Source organism: Candoia aspera, chromosome 1 (assembly GCF_035149785.1).
Source record: "Candoia aspera isolate rCanAsp1 chromosome 1, rCanAsp1.hap2, whole genome shotgun sequence".
In the NCBI taxonomy this organism is placed as follows: domain Eukaryota; kingdom Metazoa; phylum Chordata; class Lepidosauria; order Squamata; family Boidae; genus Candoia; species Candoia aspera.
Window position 1 is genome coordinate 160,376,081 of NC_086153.1, and position 23,875 is coordinate 160,399,955.

At 38.9% G+C, this 23,875-nt stretch overlaps 1 protein-coding gene across 2 annotated transcripts in view; it reads left to right on the forward strand.

Annotated features, from left to right (window-relative positions):
- Positions 1-7,910: 7,910 nt before the first annotated feature.
- VPS54 (VPS54 subunit of GARP complex) overlaps positions 7,911-23,875 on the forward strand; it is a 49,363-nt gene continuing 33,398 nt past the window's right edge. The window contains exons 1-4 of one of the 2 annotated variants that reach the window (XR_010068821.1): positions 7,911-8,252; positions 10,292-10,401; positions 19,356-19,517; positions 21,533-21,774. Coding sequence is in view for 1 of the 2 variants with exons in the window: in XM_063316831.1 (XP_063172901.1) it covers positions 19,382-19,517; positions 21,533-21,774 (378 nt within the window). In the remaining variant the exon portion in view is untranslated. The remainder of the gene's footprint in view (positions 8,253-10,291; positions 10,402-19,355; positions 19,518-21,532; positions 21,775-23,875) is intronic. The other variant, XM_063316831.1, reaches the window with a different exon arrangement.

Below are 23,875 nucleotides of genomic sequence, written 5' to 3' on the forward strand. Positions count from 1 at the left end.
AAATGATGATCAAAGAAAGACATATTGTGTAAAGTGTATGGAGAGAAAAAGATACCTGCAAAGAATATAATCAAGAAGAGCAAGGAATTTTTCAGATTAAGAAAATGCAGAGTGATTTTGATGGAATAAAACATTGTTTTGAAAGTCAGTGTAGAAGGATAAACAAGGACCCTCCTGCAGACTGAATGGAATTTAAAAGAAAAGTGATGAAATGTTTTTAGATGACATTTATGTAAGAATAAGAAGATGCATATAGGAATACAGTAATAGACTGAAGAGGGGAATTGAAATTGATTGAAATTAATGTTATAAATTGAGAAAAAAGGACCAGAAAAAGCACACAATCAAGTGAAGGGGCTTGAATGGTGGAATGTTTTACATAAATATGGAGTTGACATTTGGTTGCTGAATGTGGTAAGAGTAGTATATGATTAAACTCAAGCATGCATGAGAATAAATAGAATGCTTAGCAAATGGTTCAGCAGTGAGGCAGGAGTAAAGACAAAAATGTATGATGTCCTCTTGGTTGTTTAAGTTATTTATGGATAAATGTATAAGGAATGGCTGTGATGATGATAGAAGTGTATTGCTTGGGGGCATGAATGTATGCATGAATCTTTGCATGAATCTTTATGCAGATAATGCTGCGTTACTGGTTAAGAACCCAAGTGATTTGCAGTGAACGTCTGAAAGACTATAAGATGTAACTGAAAATTAAGGAATTGAATGTATTGAAGATCAAGGTAATACAAGACCAATTGAATTATTCAATTAGACAAGGAAAATTGAATGAATAATTGCAGTTTAGACAAATGGTAAAAAAAAACCCAGGGCAAGTAGATTAATGTGTGTACCCTGGTAGCATGTTTCCTAAAGATGGGGAAATGGAGAACTTTTAAGATATGCAAATACTGGCAGAAACAGAGGGTAGTATGTGATACCTTGCAAGGAAGAATCTTTGTCAAAATAAGCAAGGTGCTTCTGCTCACCTTGTTTTATGTAAGTGAGACTTAGGTATGTCAGAGAAACCTAAATGTAAGCTGAATGCTATGGGAATGGGGTAATTAAGAATTGTATATGTAAAACAAGAAAAGATAAGGTTAAGAATGTAGGTGTGCTGAATAACATGGACTGAATACAGAAGTGCATGACCACTAGGAAAGATGTACTGCATGTTGAGGTGGCTTGATGATATAGAAAGAATGTGTCATGAGTAAGGATGGCGAGCAGGGGGCTCCCATCCAGACTGTTAAGCGCATTCGTAGCACTGAGGAATTGGGCAGCCATTCAAAGAGACACAGATCGGGACCGCCTTAACCTTTGGGGTTTATATGTCTGGGTTTTTCCCACACTTCTTCAGTTTGTTAGGATTCCTGTTATGTACAAGCAATAAAACATTAGAGACCAGTTCCTTGTCTCAGCGTGGTTCCTGGCTGTTAGGACAGAATGAATGAGAAAAGTGAATAGTTAAGGAGAACGGAAAGAAAGTCATGGTTGGATGGAATTGACAGATCCTGAAAAAGAGAAAGATGAGAGGTTGTGTTAAAGAATGAAGGAAATGTATGAACACGCATGGATGTGATGGAAGCACAACAAGCACAGGTACAGCCCACTAACCATTTCTAAAAGGCAAGAATATACAATACTGTATGCTTTGGCAAAAGTGACCTTTCTCTTCTGCTCACTGGTTGCTGTCTTCTATGGTCATTTCATCCTGGGCTGCTAAATTAGTGAAACACCTAGAATGGTGAAAGACTGGGAGTTTGATTTTTGGTTTTTTTACAAGTTCACTGATGGAATGGTATTAATCTGGTGAAATTGACAAAAGTTCTGCCATTTTCCCCTTCCTGCTCAAGTGAAATTGTAAAATTGTGGTGTTTTCTTTTTCTTTTTCTGGTCCATTGGTGGAGCATCAGACGGGAAGGCATCAGGTACAAGGAGGAGTCAACAGAGAAGAGGTCATACAAAAGGTCTATCATTGGAAACCATGTGTGCCCAAAGACTTGCCACTAAAAAAGCAATTGGTGCTTGTTTTCCCAGCATGAGTGGAAGGGATAAAGAGGCAGGGGAATCCACCTATCAGGGATTGTGGTAAGTGCGGTCTGGACAGAACACCAGCCAGCAGCATGGCCAAAGCAGAAGGAAGAGGTTTAACTCCAGAAAGTGATTTCTTAAGCTGACTACATTTCCATCCAGTTTACACAAAGGAGTCAAGCAGCTTAAGGCTGCAGTGCAGGAAAACCCATAGTGAATGGTCTTGGGGTAAAATAGTTTTAGCTATGTTTTATTTTGCTTATCTTATGCCTTCAACATCTTTGGGTTATTGTTTCTTACACCCTTTCTATACTCTGCATGGCTTTGATTACACTGAAAGGGAATAGTGTGATGGGTACACATGTATGTAATTATTCTAAGGAAAAGGCATTGAAGATGTAGACATTACCTCTCCTCTTAATGGAGCAGAGTTTGCTTACCTCATTTACAAAGGGAGAAAATAAGACAACTGAGAAACTAGAACAAAAAACCCCATGTAGATAAGAATTGTTTTTCTTTGAAATATGCATAGAAAATACGATATTATAAACATATACACACACAGCAATCACTTCAGTTGAATTCAGTGGGATATGCTTTCTTGTAAGTATAATTTCACAATATAATTTCAATCTGTGCTATTTTAAATAAATAATAAATTCAAATGAAAACTTTTGAGAATTCATTAACCCACTAAGCTACTTAACCAGTAATTAATCCTGTTGATGTATTTTTGCTTGCTTCCTTCGGGAAAATGTTAATGTTGCCTTTGATGCCTTTTGTTTACCAAAACCAATAAAATCACAAGTTATAACATTTATTTATTCATTACTTTGGCATTTTTGTTGGCAATAAGAATCATGCATAATCCCATTGTTAACATAGACACAGGCAAATCTAAACCTTTGATTTCAGGATTAATTCACTAAGCCTGCTACTTTTTAATGGCCTTACCACCATCACACGCAAACCAAAATAGGCCATTTGAAAACTGCTAGAGGACTTGTTTTGTTCTGTACATCAAAGCACATATTTAACTGCTATTTTAATAATTTTCTTTCAATGACAACATCACCCTCAACATCAGCACATTATGTAAATCATGGACTCCAGACCAGACTACTGAGAAGAGAACCTTTAATTTCTTCTCCTTTTAGGAAAAAAGTAACAGCATTAACAGTTGAAATTCACCACCTCTAAATCAGGGCCTTGTTAATCTGCTCTTGGTCAAAATAGTTGTGATCTAAGTTGCCAGAAAAAAAATAGATACAACAGATATTTCTAATTGTCCAATAATCTTAATTTGGGTTACTCATGATGCCTGGTACTCATGGACTATAAATGGTCTGACAAGTGGTATTTTTGTAGTAGGCAACTGGTGGGAATTTCAGGCTAACCTTTTCTGCACTCAGAGGCTGAGTAGGATTGGGACTGATTAGTACTTGGAAACTTCAGTGGGAGATCTTAAAAGAATACCAGAACTATAGGCTAGTCAAGAAAACATCCCTGAGGAAGGAAACAGCAAACCCTTCTGTTCTGTAGTCAAGAGAACTGTATAGATGTATCCATTAGGTCACTAAGAGTTTGTCTTAACTTGAAGGTTTAACTTTAGGTTATTGTTATTCAGCTATCATTCTCAACTATTGATCAAAATCTAAAAGCTATGTCTCAGATTGGTTCATAGTGGTTATATAATAGAAAGAATCTGTACTTTGCTGCATCATAACTCAGTACTAAGAATCTGACCTAAGCAGACAGTTCAGAAGATATAAAGACAAGATGAACCTGCAGAAACTTAAATAAAAGTAAACAGATTTATAATTATTTATTTCCTACCAATTTGCTCTCAAGCCAAGGATGTAAGTGGAAATATTTGTCACAATTCTCAAACTAAAAACTTAACAGCATGCCACCAGCTTTTCCTCTACTCAGGACATCAATATCTATCCTATTGCACAGTTCAAGTTGTATATAACAATCCATTTATGCTCAATTGGAATATAATTAATGCTGCAACTGACAAGAGACAGATGAAGAAATACCCTTCTTTTATGTCACTGTTAATAGTAGAACATTATTTCCCTTGATCATAAGTAGTAACAGTAGTTTTTCTGTTCCATTTATTGCCTGAAATACCAGAATGCACAATTATTGTATTCATATTAATGTGACGATCCCAGTACCAAGATCTTAACTTAGAAATTCGCCAGACAGTCCATCAGAAAGCTTAAAGAATTCTTTACTAAGGATCCGATTAACACAGGATAGTAATCAAAGCTCCAAGTGAGAATTTGGTGCCAAGACATTCAAAGTGATTCTTTCCCTCCTCTGATCTCATCCCTCCTCCCCATCTCGCAAACAAGCTGTTTCTCACTCCTGAGTTCCCCCTCCCATCTCAGCAGTTCATTAGAGTGATTAACAACCCAGGTGTCTTATCAGCAGCAGAGCGTCCTTAGCTGAAACGGCTGAGGCAAAGGAATGTGAACCTAACAGGTTGGTTCTCTGGGAATGCAGTGAATGTGTGAAGCCAGCTAACACATGTAGAAACTTCTAATGGCAGGTGAACTAAGAGAAGGGAGCTTGACAATTAAGCTAATGAATTTCATGTGTTTTCCGATGTCTCTGAAAGGCATTAACTTTCTTGAAAAAAATGAAAACTAAACACAGAAAAAAGAGGTATTTGGTTCTTAAATTATTGTTTCTGAAAACCTTTTATTACAGCTTGTCCTCAGTTAACAACTACTCAGTGAACTTGCGATGGCACTGAACAAGTGGTACTAACCACTGGTCCATTGCAGCATCCCATGATCACATGGTCACCATCTGAGACCTTCTTTGCTCGCTTCCGACAAGCAAAGTCAATGGGGAAGCTTGCAGGAGGTCACAAATAGTGACCATGTGACATCCTCCCTAATGACCTGCGGTGATTTGCCTAACTATGGCAACTGTCCTAACAGCCAGGAACCACGCTGAGACAAGGAATAGGTCTCTAGTATTTTATTACTGCTACATAAACAGAAAATTCTAACAAACTGAAGAAGCGTGGGAAAAACCCAGACATATAAACCCCAAAGGCTAAGGCGGGCCCGATCTGTCTCTCTTTGAATGGCTACCTAATTCCTCAGTACTACGCATGCGCTTTACAGCCTGGATGGGAGCCCCCTGCTTGCCATCCTTACTCATGACAGCAACTGTGAGTGCCAGAATTGCCATTGCTAAGCGGCGCAGTCATGTGACATTGTGCTTTACAAACTCGTCACTTAGCAATGGCAATTCCCATCCCAATTGCCATTGTTAACTGAGGACTACCTGTAGTTGAATACTGGAGACGCTGAGTTTAAATCATAATTCAAATCACATTATTGACTTGGGAATACAGTAATAAAGATTTTTCATTGTCCAGAGTTGGGCAATCACAAATCCCTTACTGCATGTCCAGAAAACATATAGCCGAATTTGACAAATCACAAAGATCCTTAGGCATGAAAGCCGGCTAGGTGACTTTGGGCCAGTCACTCTTTCTCAGCCCAACTCACCTCCCAGGGTTATTGTGGGGAAAATAGGAGGAAGAAGGAGTATTAGGTATGTTCCCTGCCTTGAGTTATTTATAAAAATAATAACTTAATAATAATGTGGGATTTTAAAAAATCTAAAAAAAATAAAGTAACTCTCCCCTCAAAAGAGACCCAGCCACACCTATATTTACATCACTGCTCCACCACAGCAGCCCCATCTGCTCCCTAATAAATGAACAAAAGTAATAAGGGTAGTCCCCTCCCATCACAAGGAGGGGAGTCTAACTTGAAGGTAGTCCTCCTGTAGTCCTTTATTTACAAATTGGCTCCTCAATACATTTAGTCGAAAGTAAATCTAATGTATTTCATTGGATTTTATCTTCTCTCGCATATGCAGCATTGCACCCTTGAGTAACAGATAATAATATACATTATTTCTAGTAATCTCCAATTATACTTCTAATACACTGACTCTGAAATCACAAAATAAAATCTGATTTAAAGTTCACCCAGGGAAAGATGAGTAGAAATCAACTGCCCAGTTTTACAAGCCAATATTCTGATTTCTACTCCACAGTGCTCAAATGAGATCTTTGCTGATTAGGTTTTGATGCATTTTCTGTTGCCATCTGGTTAATCAAAGAATTTGTTTGCGGCATGCCAGATGGTAAGTGAGAACATAACAGTAATGTAGTCAGTCTAAGCACATTCAGTAACAATTCACAACATTAACCAATATTTCATAATTAGCGGAAAATGGAGCCAAGCTTGCAAGACTAAGCATGTGGGAAGACTTGGTACTGACTTTGTTAGAAAAGTATGAATTTGTATATCTTACTACACAGTTTATTATTTGGCCACATTTAACCTTTCTGATCATCAATTTCAGAATTCTCATTCAAGAAACCTTAAAACAATTTGATATAGCTTACTTACCTTCTAAAACATGGCCCCAAGTATTTTTGTTAATTGCAGAAGATGGCCACATTTTGGTAAAATGAAATTACTGCTTGGTGGTGACCAGACTTCTTAACCTTGTCCGGGTTTTTTTTTAAATTAGAGAAGAATTTTAAGATGGTAATACTAATTTTAGTATAATGTATATAATATTGTTTCTGGAATTTTAACTGATACCTCATTTTTATGACTATTTTATACATATATACATACAATGCACAACCATAATTTTATAATATTTATTAGATATTATCTAATAAATAAAAATGTTCTTCTCTAAAGGCATTAGCAATTTCTGAGTTACATAAATAGTAACTACTTACGTTTTCATTTTAAAATACTCCAATTCATGTAAAATTATTTGCAATTATGCCCAAGCTGAAATGGAGTGTTACTAGACTTTGTGAGCACTTCTGTGGGGCTGGTGAGGAAGGGTGAATTACAAGGATGACCGGGAGTGCAAATAACCCAAACTACTTATTTTTTTTCCAAAGAAGTTCAATTGATTTAAATAGAATTTACTTCTAAGTAGTGGGCAAAGGATTTACAGGCCAAGCTTATTTCATGGACTTTAATCCAACTCAATATACGTACTCAATTCTTTTGCATGAATGTGCACAAGATTGTGCTGTGAGAATGTGCAGTCTTAATTATGTGCCATCGAGTCATTTTCAACTCCTAGTGACCAAATTAATACTGTAAAGCATTGTCTTTGAAAAGTGCATAAAAAGATGTAGTTGGTCCACAGGACAGCCCCTAGTTATGTTAGAGCTGCGCACATGAAGCATATGGCTATGATACTGTCTTGTGATACTGTTTTGCCAACGGAAATCAGTATGTTTCTGGGCCCAATTCAAAGTGGAGAGTAGGAGGTTGAAAAAATCTGAGATTTGGATAGAAAGACTTTCCCCCACAAACCCAAATAGTGTAGGTGGCTCCCGGAGGCTGGGCCATCGTGGTTTTGATGCCAGCGGTAAGCTTTCCCTATAGTGAGAAGACACAGCTCTTCCACTTAATTGAGGGGGGAAAGGGCCAGGATTTCCTCAGTTTACCTCCAACTGCCTGGACTCGCACGCCAGGCCGAACCACGAAGTGGCTGCGCCAAGCGGATTCAGGCAAAATCAGGCTAAACCGTGGCGGGCTCAGGGGGAAAAGAGCCTCGTCAAGAAGGAAAGGGGGTGCCATTCGCTCCCTCGCCTTAGGCAGCGCGGTTGGGGCCGGACTTGGAGAGCTCTCCCATCCCTGTCCGCCACCCTCCCCTCCTCCACGGCTACTGGAGGGTCTCCCCTGAGCAGGGGGAAGGGAAAAGGGCGCAGAGCAGCAGCCTCGGCGGCCACACCGGGAACTACACAGCTCCTCCTCCTTCTCCTAGTCACGGCTGCGACGAGAGGCGGCGCTTGCTTGTGGCCGGTGTGATCGCTGCGCTGCCGCCGGCCGAGTGTTTCAGCCCAGAGTCGTCCATGGTCGCGACGTGTCGCTTTGAGGCGCCGGGAATGCGCTAGGCCGCGTCGCTGCCTCGGCCTTTTCCGCCGCTCTGACCGCGACGGCTGCAGCCACCCCGCGTTGCTGCGGAGCGAAAATCCCGCTGGTCCCCCCGGGAATTCCAGGCCGAGAAGGGCGAAAGGCGGCGGCGGCGGCGGGTGCCGCCGCCTCCTCTCAGTACTGCCCCCTTAACGCCCGGTCGGATCCCCCCTGCTAAGACTACCAGGGAGAGGCGGAGAAGGAGCACAGCAAAGCCTCGCCAAGGTAGGCCGGTTCGGGCGCCCCCTTCTAAGCACAGGCTGATAAATTGCAGGCGCGCGTCCTCGCCTCGCTTCTCGCACTTGCTTAGTTGCGGTTTGCCGGGGAGAGAGGCTTCCCTTCCCAGGCTCCGTGCACCGGAGACCTTCCGTAATTCGGAAAAGCTGATTTTGTAACCCTTTCCTCAAATACTTCTTCCCCCCTGTGCGCCCCCAAGAGTAACCTATCTCCTCTCCTTGAGTTTTACCAGTAGACGTCTTCCCAAGTCACAGCTGTGAGGAAAAATGGACTGTGTATTTTCTTCCGTCCCCACTTTTTAGTGCCACGAAGATTAGGAACCGCAGCTCTCCCAGTTTATCTCCCTCCCCTTTCCTGTCAACTGAAGGTCGTGTCCTGTCAATTTCAGGCTAATAGTTTTACTGGAGCAAAAGGAATTTGCTCTTTTTCTTAACCTCGAGGAAGCAATTCATAGTAACTTCATCCCCTGTAAGTGTCTACATAAAAAGACTGATGCTACTTTCAGGCCAGGGGAAGTAAGAAGGCTTGTACTGTATCTTCTCTGTCCCATCAGTCACCCCTTTGCCCAGCTAAGCTTTTTAAAAGGAAAAGAATAACAGGTATTTTCACTTGAGGATTGTAGAGAATGAAGACTTATTTTTAGAATATGACAACATTCGCTAGGGAAGTGGAGGGAAAACACTTGCAAAAATGATCTCCCCATACTACCCCCTAGCCCACCTCAGGGCTGCCCATTTGCAGTCCTTGCTTAATTCAAGATGCTTGTCTCAGGATTACGGATATCTTAATCCTCATGTCCTGGAAATGTTTTCCTATGGGGTATATACCTGGCAGTATGTTTAGAGGAGATGTACAGTAGTTTAGCAAAATTAATTAATAAATAAAATTTAGGGCATAAGCATTTGCCATAACTATAGTCCACTTAGTTAGATGTATGAACTGCTATCCTGAGTTGGCAGGAATGTAGATACAATGGTACAGGGGCTACACTGTAAGCAGTGAGGTTGGAAGGAAATGAAATGCAAAGTTTGTGATAATTATATTGGCTTAAATAGGTATGAATTAATTACAGTTATATTACATACACTAATTCCTAAAATAATACCGATAGATAAATTGACTTGGTTAAATTTGATTAACTTTTTAAAAAGCTTTCAGTGTTGCTTCTGGACCAGTGGCAAAGTTCAGTCTTACTGAGTGATATTACATGCAGGATTTTTCTTAGCTGTCAAACAGTGTCATACCCATGCTCTTTTCTAATGGACTTATTTTCTGATATATGTGAAAGTCATGGGGGTTGGAACTGTAATGTTTGTAGATTGTCTTGGGAAGGAAACTTGCATCCTTTGGTGGTATCCTAGATGTAAGCATATGTTTGTGCATTGTGCTTTAAATGCAAGTTATGTGACAGGTACCCATGTCTCATCCCTCTTATGAGAAGTACCCTAAAAGCTGTCATGGGGAAATGGTTTAGATGAAACTTACTTATTTTCAGGATTTTTCAGTATTAAATATTTAGGGTCCCTTATTTGCAAGACAGTCAAATGTTGCAAGGGAAACATTTAAGACATATTTTCAACATATGGCTTATTTTGCTTTTTTTTGTCTGTATGGTTAACATATTAAATGTTCCTAATAGTTCCTTCTAAAATGCTATATTTCCAGTGCCAAAATCAAATGGAAACATCTTCCTTTATTACTTTTGGTACATTTTTTAAATATTAAGTGCTTGCATCCATCGTGGCATATATGTCTCATGTATGCATGGTTTCATAATAAAATCCTTAATTATATCTTAGGAAGCAGTGGGATACCTATAGGTACAGTGGAATTGCATACATTACACAGATCTTGGCATAACCATCCTGTCTTATCAAAAGGGAGAAGTTCAGTTTAAAAAGTTACATGAAACTGTATTATATGCAGTCTCTAATTTATACCTCTGCTTTTTTAATTAATATTTTAAATTTGGAATTAATGGTTTGGTACTTTTTTTTTCTATCTATGCTTTGTTATCTTTTGTTTAGAACTTGAAAAACAGTCATGTATGTTACAGTCTCATGATTTTTTAACAAATGGAACTGGGAGAGATATGAGGTATGCCTTACTGGAACCTTCTTGGAATACTGTTGTTAAGGTAAGCAAATGAAGTGGTTGTTAAACTTTTTCATTTGTTGAGTACTTGCAGAATGTCATCTGTACTTCACACAGCCAGTAGATATTAATAACAAGCTGATGCTTAAAATTTGTATGTTTAAATGAAATGTACAAACACAAGTTTAAATAACTTGCTGACATAATTTTTACTTTTGACATCAAGGATTTCCTCTGTCAGCATCTCTTGAACTAAACAGCTATAAATGTCACAAATTCCAATGTGCTCCAAACAGATGTAAATTTTTAGAGTTGACTTTTTTTTAGTAGCCCATTATTTTTTAGTATAGTAGAAGATATGATTACAAGAAATACTGTGACTTAATTGTTATGACAAACTCCTGGAGACCAAGTTTTGTTTCAAACAATGAAATGAACCTAATAGATATATACCTAAATAAATTATACTTACTGCTTCCTTTTAAAAAGCTAACTGAAAATAAGTTTTTAATGAAAGCATGTATCTTAAAATCTATTTCCAGGGGTTGTTTAACTAAATGAAGATGAAATCAAATAGAGTTGTTTCTTTATGGCATAGAAACATAGGGAAAATACTTAACATTTAAAGTTAAAGCACTGTAAATGACATAATAACATGTAGATATAATCTAAAACACCACACAATATTCAGCTTCTCGGTAATAGTCCTTCTATTACCTCCTTCAAAAAAAAACAAACAGAAGCAAAAACAAAACATCCTCTCCAATTAAATAGTCCTTCTAACTATTCCTTCTAACTTGTTTGTTTAAGTAAGATCATCTTTATTAAATATTAGTGGTTAAGAACAATTCCTAACATTGATGAAAAAAATGAATATTTTTCCCTGCCAAATTAACAAATGGTACCCAAAGAACTGGCAAAAACTATTGTTTCTAGAAAGCAGAAAATTTGTGTTGAACATTGGAATTCTTGTGGGAAATACCTTTTAATTGTTTATGTTTGTATTTACATTTAATCTTTTAAAATAGAATAGATAGCATATTTTTTAACTGATTTCTTGCCTTTCATTAGGAAGAGCAAGACAGCATACATATGCCGCTATTTTTATCTCCACAAACAAAAATCCTGTGTGGTGGGTTGGGCTGAGACCTGGATGCTCAAAGGCATCTCTGAGCTTCATGTTTGACTGAGGATATGAAGTTGGATCTCCCTGTCTCTTAATCCTCTGTTGATAAAGATGGAGGAAGAGTTTGCCTCCTGGACTGAAAAAGTTGGTCATCCTTCTTTAACTAACGTCCCTCCAATTCATAAATAAATAAAGACACTTCAGTCTACACATATTGAGGCAAAAGGATTTTGCCAGTTCTAAATTGCTAAGTTCTGATATTTGGTCATTTCCTCCTGTTCTTGGTACTGTACCTATATATGATGCATCTAACAACCTAACATGTAAATGACAGTGATTTAACACTAATACTTTTTTTCCTGGTACAGACCCCTATTTCACTTAGGAAAGATCTATTGTTTTTGCTACAGTGTTTCACATGCCTTGCATTTTTTAGTGTCCTTCTGATCATGAGTCTTGCAAAAAGTATAATGCACAATGAAGAGTGCTGACAGTGTGCATTTGTTTAATTCTTTTCTTGAGAGTTTTACTTGTACGTTTGCCAGATGTATTACAGTTTTATTTATTTATTTTGGGGGTGGTAGTCAAGCCAGATGCTAATAAATCTATATCTCTCATTCTCACTGTCTGATATTGTTATCCATATATTCTTGACTACTAATTCCCTGAAGATGCCCACTATATGTATGCCTTTTACAAATTAATGCAGGACAGCACTGAGTTTGTTATATATAGGGTTCTGCATTTTCTTCCAGTAGTCTATACATAAGTCTGTTGAATAGAAACTTGTCATCTAGCTCCATTAATGCTAATTAATGTTTATTCATCGCTGGATCCAGCAGTGTTGGATAATTTTTGATCAGTCTCCAACCTCTCCTTTTTCGTTAAGGTGGTAGAGAAGGTTCAGAGGGCCCTGGAGGAAGTGGGTTAACTGGACCCTGTGTAGTCAAGTCTCACACCTGGCTATAGTACCAAGAATGCATTGATTGTGTTTGTGGATGATGTCTAGCAGAACCAGGTTAAGGGTGGTGTGACTTTCCTGGTCCTAGTTCTCTCAGCTCTCTCAGCAACTTCTGGACCTTCTCTAAGAGTTGTATGCAGGAGATGCTGTGTTAGAGTGGTTCTGTTTACTCCAAGGTCAGTTCCAGTAGCAGGGGAAAGATTGAGCCTGATGTTCTTCATGGTTCAACGTGTTCCCCGCTCCTGTTTAACATCTGCATGAGGCCACTGGGCAAGGTCACCCAATGGCATGGGGTCAGAGATCATCAATATGTGAATGATACCCAGTTGTCTATTTGGTCCCAAGCCAATCAGGTGATCCCAAGTTTCTTTCCAGAGTCTGGAGGCTGTTAAGAGTCTGGATGGGGAAGAACAGTGTCATGTCCCCCTTACCTTTTGGGTACCTCCCTAGGCTCTTATTTGCTCTTATCTAACCCATTATCAAAATCTGGTAATTTAATTTAGAACTTTATTTAATTAGACTGAAAGAAGCAGTAGAATTGGATATCATTAACAATTGATTTAGAGAAATCCATAAGTCCAGAAGGACAGTATATGCCCTGTATGTGGCCTAGGCTTCACTGATTGTGAATTGTTTTGGACATAATTAAAGGTCTGGGTTGTGAGCCATTTGGTTTTTGACCAAAACTATTTAAAAGTCTGTTTATTCCCACTAAATGTGCCTGACCCATAAAGAAAGCTACCTAAACTAATTTAGTAATTACCTGCAAGCAGTATGCATGTATGTTTTTCTGAAATTTATATGCTGCTCAATTCCAGAAAGCTTCTGAACTGTTTGCAAGTGACAAAAAAAGTAGAATTAAAAGAGTTAAATGGAGAGAAAAAAAACCCAGTAACAATTGGCTTCCTAGCCATTGACACACTGAGGAAAATTGTCCTAGCATCAATAGTCACCTACTGCAGGGGGTGGGGGGGAGGCACTATACCATCAATCCCCGAACGCTTTCCAGAACAGACAGGTCTTTCCCTGAGTGCCAGCAGGATTGGTTCTGATCTGAGAGGACCGCTTCCAAACAAGAGGAACAGCAACAGAAAAGGCACAGTATATGTCTGTATTGTGAAATTCTGTTCCTTAAAGTGCATCTGATTTTGAAGCTAGTGCTTTTCATGTCAAGAGTAAACAAAACATTTTTTTCCTATTGATTTGGCATGATGGATTTTGGATTTTTCTGACTTTTAGGTCTAGTTTTTAGAAAATGTGGATATTGTATCTGTTGATGTAATTTTAATTTTTTTTAAAAAAATAGAATAGATTTTATTTTTTAACATTGAATATCTGTCCAGGAATAATATTGTGGTCCAAAGAAGTAATAAACTGAGACATTGCAAATGATTAGATTCTATGAGTGGCAGAGAACATCATATGTCAGGTTTTCACTACTTACTGAGCAGTTACATTTGAGAGACATACACTGATATTGTCATGCTACATACTTCCTAAATAACTGATACAAATATGCATGATCAAGTTTTGTATGCTTTTTTGGTTTTTGTTTGAATGGTTTTTTTTCTAATATGGGAACCAACTATTATCTTGACAGATACAGTAGGTTACTGAAGTTAATTATCCATAAGATTCTAAATTATGACTATACTCAAATAGCTGTTAGCAATGAATAATTTAGTGTAGCCTCATTTTGCAGTTCATTTCAGAGGCCCTTTTCTCTTGAAGGCAGTGAGATGATGTCCAAAGATTTGTATTTATTATTCTCTTATGTATCTGCTTTGTTGTTGGATCTTTGGTAGGAAAAATACAGAGTTATCTGTGTATGAGGGGAGAGAATGAAGAAGTTGCAGTATAATGTATTTTATTTTACCAGAATTCCTTCTGAGGCTGTTTATTCCACCTGTCTTTTTCCTGTATCTTGATTTGCATCAAACAATCTACTTGTATTATTGGCTGGCTGGCAGAGCTAGAGGCTAGCTAAAGGCAGTCTTCATTAGAGTATCAATCCAAGGGCAATGTCCAAAGAAAGTCCACAGGTCAGAGCATGTAGACTATGTGACAGACAGGATTGTATAAGATTAAGGTCCAGGCACAATCAGATATTACCCAAGGCTCAGGCTCAGGTTATCAGAGAGGCTCTTGCAAAAATCCTACTTAAGAGGAAGATATTACTCATCAGTAGAACTTTACATGTGAGGAGGCCTGCCTTTGATTCTTTATATGACTACTACTGCTGTTAGTGGTTGACTCGCCTGCACTTTGATGCTCCCCTAGGACTGGGTAGGCTTCAACAGCCTTCTTGGAATGAGGGAAAAACTTTTGCATCCTGAAGTATAGATCTCCCTCAACTGATTGTGAGCCTTATGGTCAACATCAGATTTCCTAAGAGTTTTTCAGAGAAATTCCAGATTTTCTAAAGAGAAATACTCTGGGATGGAGGTTGTATCTAACAGTTGACAAGTTTGTATAATTATCATTAGGCTTCAGGAAGAATTTTGCTGCAAATTGTTTTTACTATAAACTATAAAAAAACTTTGCTAATGGTATAATATGTTCAATAAATAAATAGTGTGGTTAAAAAGGGAGGGAATCAAGTTGTAGGTAGATTTATAACACAAATGTCTTCTTTTATTACATAGGTAGATAAATTTATTGTGCTGAAACCATTAATGCAAAGGTATAGCTCACTGATTTTATTGGAATTATCTTATATGCTAAAAAAATGAATGCATGGTCATTATTAGAAGAGGGATAGACAACATGGTGCCAGTGCATACATGGACATCATTAAATTCGCTTTCCCAAGTGACTTTAAAGATTCATCTAATTTATAAATAAATAAAATGGAAGTACTCATATTATAAATCAAAGATCTAACTCACCTAAGTTCTATAGGCAGAAAATAAAAATATTGGATAGATGCATTCAGAGCTTTGTTTGGAAATATATCCCCTTGCCAGAAAAAGAAATAGGTGAATTATGGTGGTAGAAAGCATCTGGGGTGGGTAAAGGATTAGAGGTAGTGACAAGCAACCAAGCCAACATACTATGTGTAATCATACCTTCCACAGCAGCCCTTTTACAAATACGAGTAGTCCTCACTTACCGATGGTAATTGTGACCGGGAACTCTGCACTAAGCGACACGGTCACAAGGCGCAATGTCACGTGACTACATTGACTTACGACAGCAGTTCTGGCAGTCCCAGTTGCCGTCATTAAGTGAATCCCACACAGTCGCAGCATCCTGCAGTCACGTGATCACCGTTTGCAACCTCCTGCCAGCTTCCCTGTTGCCACTGCTTATCAGAAGCCGACAGTCGCAAATGGCAATTATATGACTTGTTCATTTCCCAACTATATGCGGTGATGCTGCAAGGTCACAGCTGCAAGGACCCGTCACAAGTACCACTTGTTCAGTGCCTTTCTAACTTCAAACGGTTGCTGAATGACTGGACGTTAAACAAGTACTGCCTGTATGGAATATTCTCGCCTATTCCCGTGCTTTCAAAAATTCAAAAAATTGTGTGTGCCTTCTTCCTAGGGCTGAGAGACTATGACAGGCCAAAAGTCACCCAGCTGGCTTTGTGCCTAAGCCTGGACTAGAACTCTCAGTCTCCCAATTCCACTCCCTAGAAGAAAGCTTATGTTTTCTAGGGTAATGTTTGATAATAAGTAAATTTTTAAAATGGCACATATTTACCCAAAGGAAGATGCCCATATATCCTTACAAAAAAGGAGAATTAGGGGAACAAATTATAAACCCCAAAATTCTGTGTCTTGCCCAACTTCCTACCTTGTCCAGCTAGGGTTGCCAACTCATACTAAAACCAGTCCTGGATATTATTTTTTTTTCTGTAAATGACAAAAGTAAGATCCACTGAGTTCTGTGGCTCTTACTCCCATGTAAGGACTTCTCAAACTGCTCAGTTAGCATGCATGGTAACTCTGTCAAGACCTCTGTGGACAGAGGATCCTGGTTTTCTAGAGTCTTCATTTGCATGGAGACCTATGGGTAGAGGAAGCTACCTGCTGCAGATACTCACTTTCTACCTGTGGAAGACAGCAACAAAAGGAGGGCAGGCATAGCATGCTTGTCCCAGTCTCCCTGGAATCTGCAGCCTTTCCTCCTTCTACGTCTACTTCTTCCAGCTACTTAGTTTCATTATTTGCCAGCTTTCAACAGTGTTTTCTTTTAGGCAGGGTTAATGCGTTCCCCCTGGTCTCTCTTCAGTTACCAGCAGCTTCTCCACCTTTTCTGCCTCTTCTTATCCACTTGCTTTCATTATTTGCATTTGCAATCTATTGACTGGGTCTCAGCAGTGTTTTCCTGTTACCTTTTTCTTAGCTGATGTAAGAAATATACACATCCCAGGTATATAACAGGTCATTTCAGAGAAAAATATATACCTCCTGGGTAAATACAATGGATGTTTAAAATAAGAATAAAATTGAAGTTCTCAGTATTGAGTATAATTGGTTTGAATTTGATAATTTATCTTCCATAATTATATAAAAAATACTAGTTTTCATTGTATGCATCTTAATTCTACTAACAGTATTTGTTAATTATCATCATAACTTTTGGCTTTTTAAGTTTTGCTTTTAAGGAAAGTATACAGTTTAGCAAAACAGTGACACCCTGTGGATGAATACTATAAATAAAACATGTTGAAATACTGCCCTACTTTATTTATTAAATATAGTATTCTGCTAATATGTTGCCCTGATCTCATTTCCACTGTACCATGAAGTTTGGGCAAATTACGTTTTATAATCTATCCTTCAAAAGTTTGTTGTGCAAATAAAATTGATTGATTGGGATTATCTTGATATTTTATTGTAAACCGCCCAGAGTCCCTCTTTTGGAGGAGATGGGTGGTAGCAAAATCTGAATAATAAATAAATAAATATCTTTTGGGGGGGGGGGGTCAAAAAATTATAGTGCAACCTGCTCATATATGCTCAAAAATATTTCCCACTGAAATCAGTGGAACTTAATGTCAAATAAATGTCTGTATATTACGATAGTAATTATTTAAAAATAAAATTCCACTTTCAGTTCTGTGCCAAACATCATCAACAGCTGATATTATTATAAAGACTAGATTTGTTGATCAGAAGGGAATCCTGCTTTGACTTTGGACTTAATTTTTTAAAAGAAGACCTCTCAGTATTTTATAATAACCCTTCCCATAATACTTTGAGGTTAAGGATAATGCTCTAAACTTGTAGGGTTGTTGAAATGGGAAGGGGTTTTTAAAATACACATTTAAGTATATGAGAGAAGCTGAACTCATTTTAGCAGCTATAATTACAATCACGAATTGTGCATACATCCATTCAGCGACTGTTAGAAGTTACAGCAGCGCTGAACAAAGGGACTTATGCCTGGTCCCTGAAGTTATGGCCGTTGCACTGCCCCTGCAGTCATGTGATCAAAATTTGAGCGCTTGGCAGCCCGCCTGCACTTACAACCACAGGGGCATTTCAACCCCCCCACCCACCTATCTCCCCCCATCTATGCCCTTTTGGGCCCCTGCACTCCACGGCCCCTGCCACCCTAGGTGACCTTTGCCGTCTTCTTCCTCCTGCTGCTGACCAAGCATGCCCGGCCTGGCCCTTCTCAAGGCAGCTGCTACCCACAGAAGGCTTTCTTCCCGAGGTTCTATGCAGTGGTTTTCTCGCGAGACCTGGGGAAGATGGCCTCACATGGCCAGCAGCTGCCTTGCAAAGGGCCAGGGCAGGCACACCTTGTCAGCAGGAGGGGCAAGAAGATGGCAAAGGTCAGCTGGGGTGGTGGTGGAGCACAGGGCGGCAGGGGCCTTGGAGCAGGGTGGTGCTGATAACTGTGGCTGGGACTAGGCTGGGGCGGCTGCAGCTCCCTGGGGTGCTGCAGCTTTGTGCCACACTGCTGGGGCTTCCCGGATGCTGCGGCTTGCTGGCACTTGCTGGGACTTCCCAGGTGCTACAGCTTGGCGCCACATTGCAGGGGCAGGCTGGAGCGGCTGAGGCTTCCTGAGGCGGGTGTGGTTTCAAGCTGTGCTGCGGCTCAGGGGCTTCTTGCAGACCCAGAGCCGTGGCATGCCAAGAAGCCCCTGAGCCGCAGTATAGCAAGCAGCCCCACAAGGCAGGGTGCAGGGTGGCCAAAAGGGCTGTGATGGGGGGAAGATAGGCAGGTGGGGAGAGTTAGAGAGGAGACAGTCCCTTACCTTACTGAGGCTTGGGGCTGGGAGGGACCAAGCCAGGAACGGGTTGGATTGCGGTCGGTCCTCATCTAATGACCTGTGGAATTCGCTTAACAACAGCAACAGGGATTGCCGTTGCTAAGCAATGCAGTCATGTGACATCTTGCTTTACAATCACATTGCTTAGCGACAGAATTCCAGTCCCAATTGTGATCGTAAGTTAAGGTCTGCCTGTAGTTACAAATGGGAGCTCCTCCCCTCAGATCTGCTCTGCCTCAAATTGAAGGGAAGGAAAAGTAACTAAAATGCAAGAGAAGGGAAGATAACTTGCTGATAAGGAAGGGTATAAAATGCTGGAGTGAATTAAATTAGCAAAATAAAAAGATACAAGAGAGGAAGTCCATTAAAAAAAGATAGGGCTGAGGCTGGGAATAGCGTTTGAAGATACTTTCAGGTAATTTGGAGGAAGAAATATTATTGGGGATTTAGGAAATGTGTATTACCACACTTGACGATCAGATTAATCCAGCCAAACTGTTCATTGTCATTCCTTCTTTTCTCCCTTTCCTACAGCCACTTATGTACTTTTAATTACTTTTGCTGTAAATGTTTTCCACTTATAACTGGTATATGTTTCATTATTCTCCTATCATGTTTGAATATCATAGGAGTATATTTATGTTATTCAAAAATAAATGTACATATATTTTAATCCAGTATTTATCCAGTGGTGATTTTATGCAATGGCCTCAAGCCACCGGTCTTCACCAGTGCCTCAGTCAAAGAACAATGATGCTTTCTTTAAAAAGGAAATGGATTCTTCCAAATGTTTTCGACCAGTGCGCACACTACCAGATGTATGTCCCAAGGAACCCACAGGTAACATTAGTTTTGATGTTTAAATAGTCAGATATACTCTTGGGGTTGTTTTTTGTTTTCAAAAGGGTAGCTGGATTATTTTTTCATTTATCAAACAGAGTGGTAGCCTCTTAAGGACTAACAAATAAGATAGATAGATAGATAGATAGATAGATAGATAGATAGTCCTGATTTTGAGCAACAGCAAGATAATACTCTTAAGATTAATAGATACTGGAGAACAGTCAAGTTATCCAACTAGTTGTCAGTGATAAAATTAAAAACCAAACCAAGATGTATCGAAAAGTTAGTTTTCGGAGCAGCACTCTTAAAATGTTGTGAATCAACATTCAGGAATAGATTTTGCCTGACAATAGCTCTGAGTGGAAAAGGAGTTTACAGAGAAGCCTAATAGAAATAATTTATTATCAAAGGCTTTTGACAATTAATGAAGGTATGCTTTTTTGAAGAATTTACAAATAACCTGAGAAGAAACATTAGAATACCTAATACTCTAAACTGAATGCTTAGTATCAAGCTCTGCATTCAACTGAAGGGGAGCCTCTTTCAGAAACTGAGGTGGGACATCTGGCGTAACAAGAGAAATTGTTATAAAAATACTGAATACACTTATTCAGAGGTTAAAAACCCAAATCCAGATTGGACAACTGAGTCAGTGCATTTGCATTAAACATCTGGTGAGTGGTGAGAATAAATTTTCTCCTTTGTATAAAATAAATCATAGCTTTTGAACTATTTGGTATAGACTAAATGACAGAAGTCTCCAAGCTACCCAAGAACTGGAAGAATGCAAAGTAATAGTGAGATATTGAAAATTTCTGGCTTGCTTAGTATTTTGCAGTAACTCACTCAAAAAATTATATCTAAACATAACTGCTTTATTGACATAATGGTATATTGCCTGTATATAATACTAAGAATATTCTAGATTCAGCCAGTTTGAAGTGAACGAAAATTGGAAGACAAGCAGATCACAATCAAATAGTTTTGATATAAATTAAACAACGTGAGAATGAGTATACAACTCTATCGGACATTTTTACTGGCAAAAAAATGGAGAGTAGACAAATTGCTGTCCTAGCTACATATAATTTGGCCTGCGATATTCTGATAGAGATAGATAATTAAAAACAGCAATCTTTTACCACTAGAAGAAAGAATCATTAAAATGAATCTTTCTTTCTGAAAACGAAATTAAAATGAATGCAGTTTTCAAACGTACCTAGACAATATATAGGCCATTATCAAAAGATTTCATTATTTCACAGGTAAATGAATAAAAAGCAGACTGTGGACAAGCACTGACCTGACCTTTCTGAATCCTGCTTTTTTATTTCTTGCTTTTTGGCTTCAACCCCTTAAGAATTCTTAGAAACATTCACATTATTAGAAAAATAAGTTTCCAAAGTATTGGCAGAAATACAACCTGCAATTGAGCCAGTGAATCAGGGTTTTAGAAATTAATGAACAAAACATTTTTGTGCCATTACTTAAACAAGGTTTTGGCAGGAATAGGCCCAACTTGATTATGTGCTACCTGGGTAATGGATGGGGCACAAATATTTCTTTCTTCCCTCGCATTGAACTCTGCTGCCATTTGGTATGGGAAGTCAGCAAAGTATAATGACTTTGCTGTTGTAAAATATTGTAATTGTTTTCTATTCTCAGGATTCACAAAGTTTGTTTTTAATGATATCTCAGGTTACCTTCTGAATACAAACTCTTATTTGCTGCATCACTGACAGTATTGAAGTGTTCACGATTTTCTATTCTTTTATGACTACTAATAGTATTCATAAGAATAAGAAGAATATGCTTGCTCTTCTTGTTTCAAGAATGTGAACTAAATTCAGACACATCTAAGTCCAGCTAATATGTTATCTTGCTATACAGTAATTCTTTAAATACTTGTTTGTATGGTTTAACTGTATAATCAGCCTATAGGATTACTATAAACTTATGAAATACATTCTTTTGCTAGGTTATATTCTATGACTGGATTTTTTTTCTTGTAGGTGATCCTAATAGCTTATGTGACAGCCCATCTTTAGTTGTTGATCAACATCGATGGACTATTTATCATTCCAAAGTAAATCTCCCAGCAGCACTAAATGATCCTCGATTAACTAAAAGGGAATCTGATTTCTTTACAAAAACATGGGGACAGGATTTTTTGGACATTGAAATCGTGCCTTCACTCTACCTCCCACAAATAAACAAGGAACATTTTGTAACATACCAACAGGAAGTTGTTCAGGTAAAAAGAAACTATATACGAAACTGTATACTGTATACTAAACTCATCTATATTTGCTATTAGAATTTAATGTTTACTAAACTTCAAACTGACTTCCTAATATATTCAGATTATTTAGTCCAAGTTAATGTAGAACCATGAAATAAATCAACTTGCAAAGATTAGTCCTACTAATGATAATGAATTTGTAGTATATTGTACGTTAGACTTGTGTGATAAATTAAGTTATTTAATGCATCCATTTCATGATGGATAAAAACTGATCCCTATGTAATTATATATAGTAAACCCTTGATTTACTAGACCTCAGTGTAGCAGGCTTTGAATGTAAATGGTAAAGTTCATTCACTATTTAATGCATGTTTAAAATACCATTCACCATTTTCCACATAAAATTTACGTGTAAAACGTTACGCATGCATAAAACCCCACTCACCATTTAAGAAATATTTGGGTCTAATAAATGATCCTTCCCCTTACTGTTCTATTAAATTGAGCGTTTACTGTAATGTTGACTTGTTTTTATAGAAGTGGATTTGAACATTCTAAGACAGACCTTCAGCCAAATTTATAAAATAATGCCCTATAAACTATAATGAGTCAGCTAGATGTATAACCAAGGTATTCTGGAGCTAACCTATTATACAAATACTTTGGTTAAATATTATGGCTTCATATTAAGTCTGAAATTTAATTATTTATTCATTTATTCAATTTATACATCTGCCCATCTCAAATATATGACTCTGGGTGATGAACAATAAATGAAAACAAGATGAAAACATCATAACAAAATAATAAATAACATATACATCAGCCAAGATAAAAACCAAACACACACAAAAACTCCCGGGCTCGGTTACAAAACCAGGTCTTCAAGGCCTTATGGAAAGCCAGTAGGGTTGGCGCAAGTCATATCTCCAGGGGAATTATGTTCCAGAGGGTGGGTGCCATGACAGAAAAAGCTTTCTTCCTGGGTCACACCAGATGACACTCCATAATAGATGGGACCTGGAGCATTCCCCTCCTGCCCAATTAACAGGACAGGTAGACACAACCGGGGAGAGACGGTCCTGCAAGTAACCCGGCCCCATGCCATGAAGGGCTTTATAGGTTACTACCAGCACCTATATTGAACCTGGAAGCATACCAGCAATCAATGCAACTTGCAGAGTAGAGATGTCACATATGCTGAACTAAAAGTACCTATAACTGCCCACACTACCACATTTCGCACCAGCTGAAGTTTCTGGATGCTCTTCAAGGGCAGTCCCATGTAGAATTTGTTGCAGTAGTCCAATCAGGAGGTGACCATGAGTGACTGAGCAGAGCCTCCCAGTCTAGGAATGGGCAGAACGTAGCTGTGCAAAGGCCTTCCTAGCCACAGCTGCCACCTGGTCTTCAAGCAGGAGCTGCAAGTCCAGAAGGACCCCAAATTGCTCATAGGTTCCATCTGGGGTAGTGCAACCCCATCCAGAACAAGAGATGGAAAGTCCACAGAACCAATGGGTCCTAAAGCCCAGAGCCACTCAGTCTTGCTAGGGTTGAGTTGAAGCTGGATGTCTCCTACTGTATCAGCACTGATTGGAACCAGCCCTGGAGGAAGGAGGAGAACCAGCACAACACAATACCATCCACCCCCAACTCCTCAAGCAGGTCGAGAAGGTTACCATGATTGATCGTATTGAAGGCTGCTGAGAGGTCAAGAAGAGCAAGGATGAACACACTATCCCCATCCTGCACCTGCCAGAGGTCATCTAGAAGTTTGATCAATGCTGTCTTGGTCCCATATCCAGGTCTGAATCCCGACTGAAAGGGGTCCAGATAAACTGCTTCTAGAGTTCTCTGGAGTACTGCCACCTTCTCTACAACCTTCCCCAAAAAGGGAAGGTTAGAGACTGGAAGAAAATTGTCCAGAATAGTTGGGTTGAGCAATGGCCTCTTGAGGAGAGGGTGACCACTGCCTCCTTAAGTGCCAGTACCACCACCCCTTCTCTCAAAGAGGAATTTTCCACCTCCAAGACCCAACCACATGTCACCTCTAGGGAGGCCTTAGCTAACTAGGAGGGACATGGATATATAACAGTGGTGGCCAAGCTAA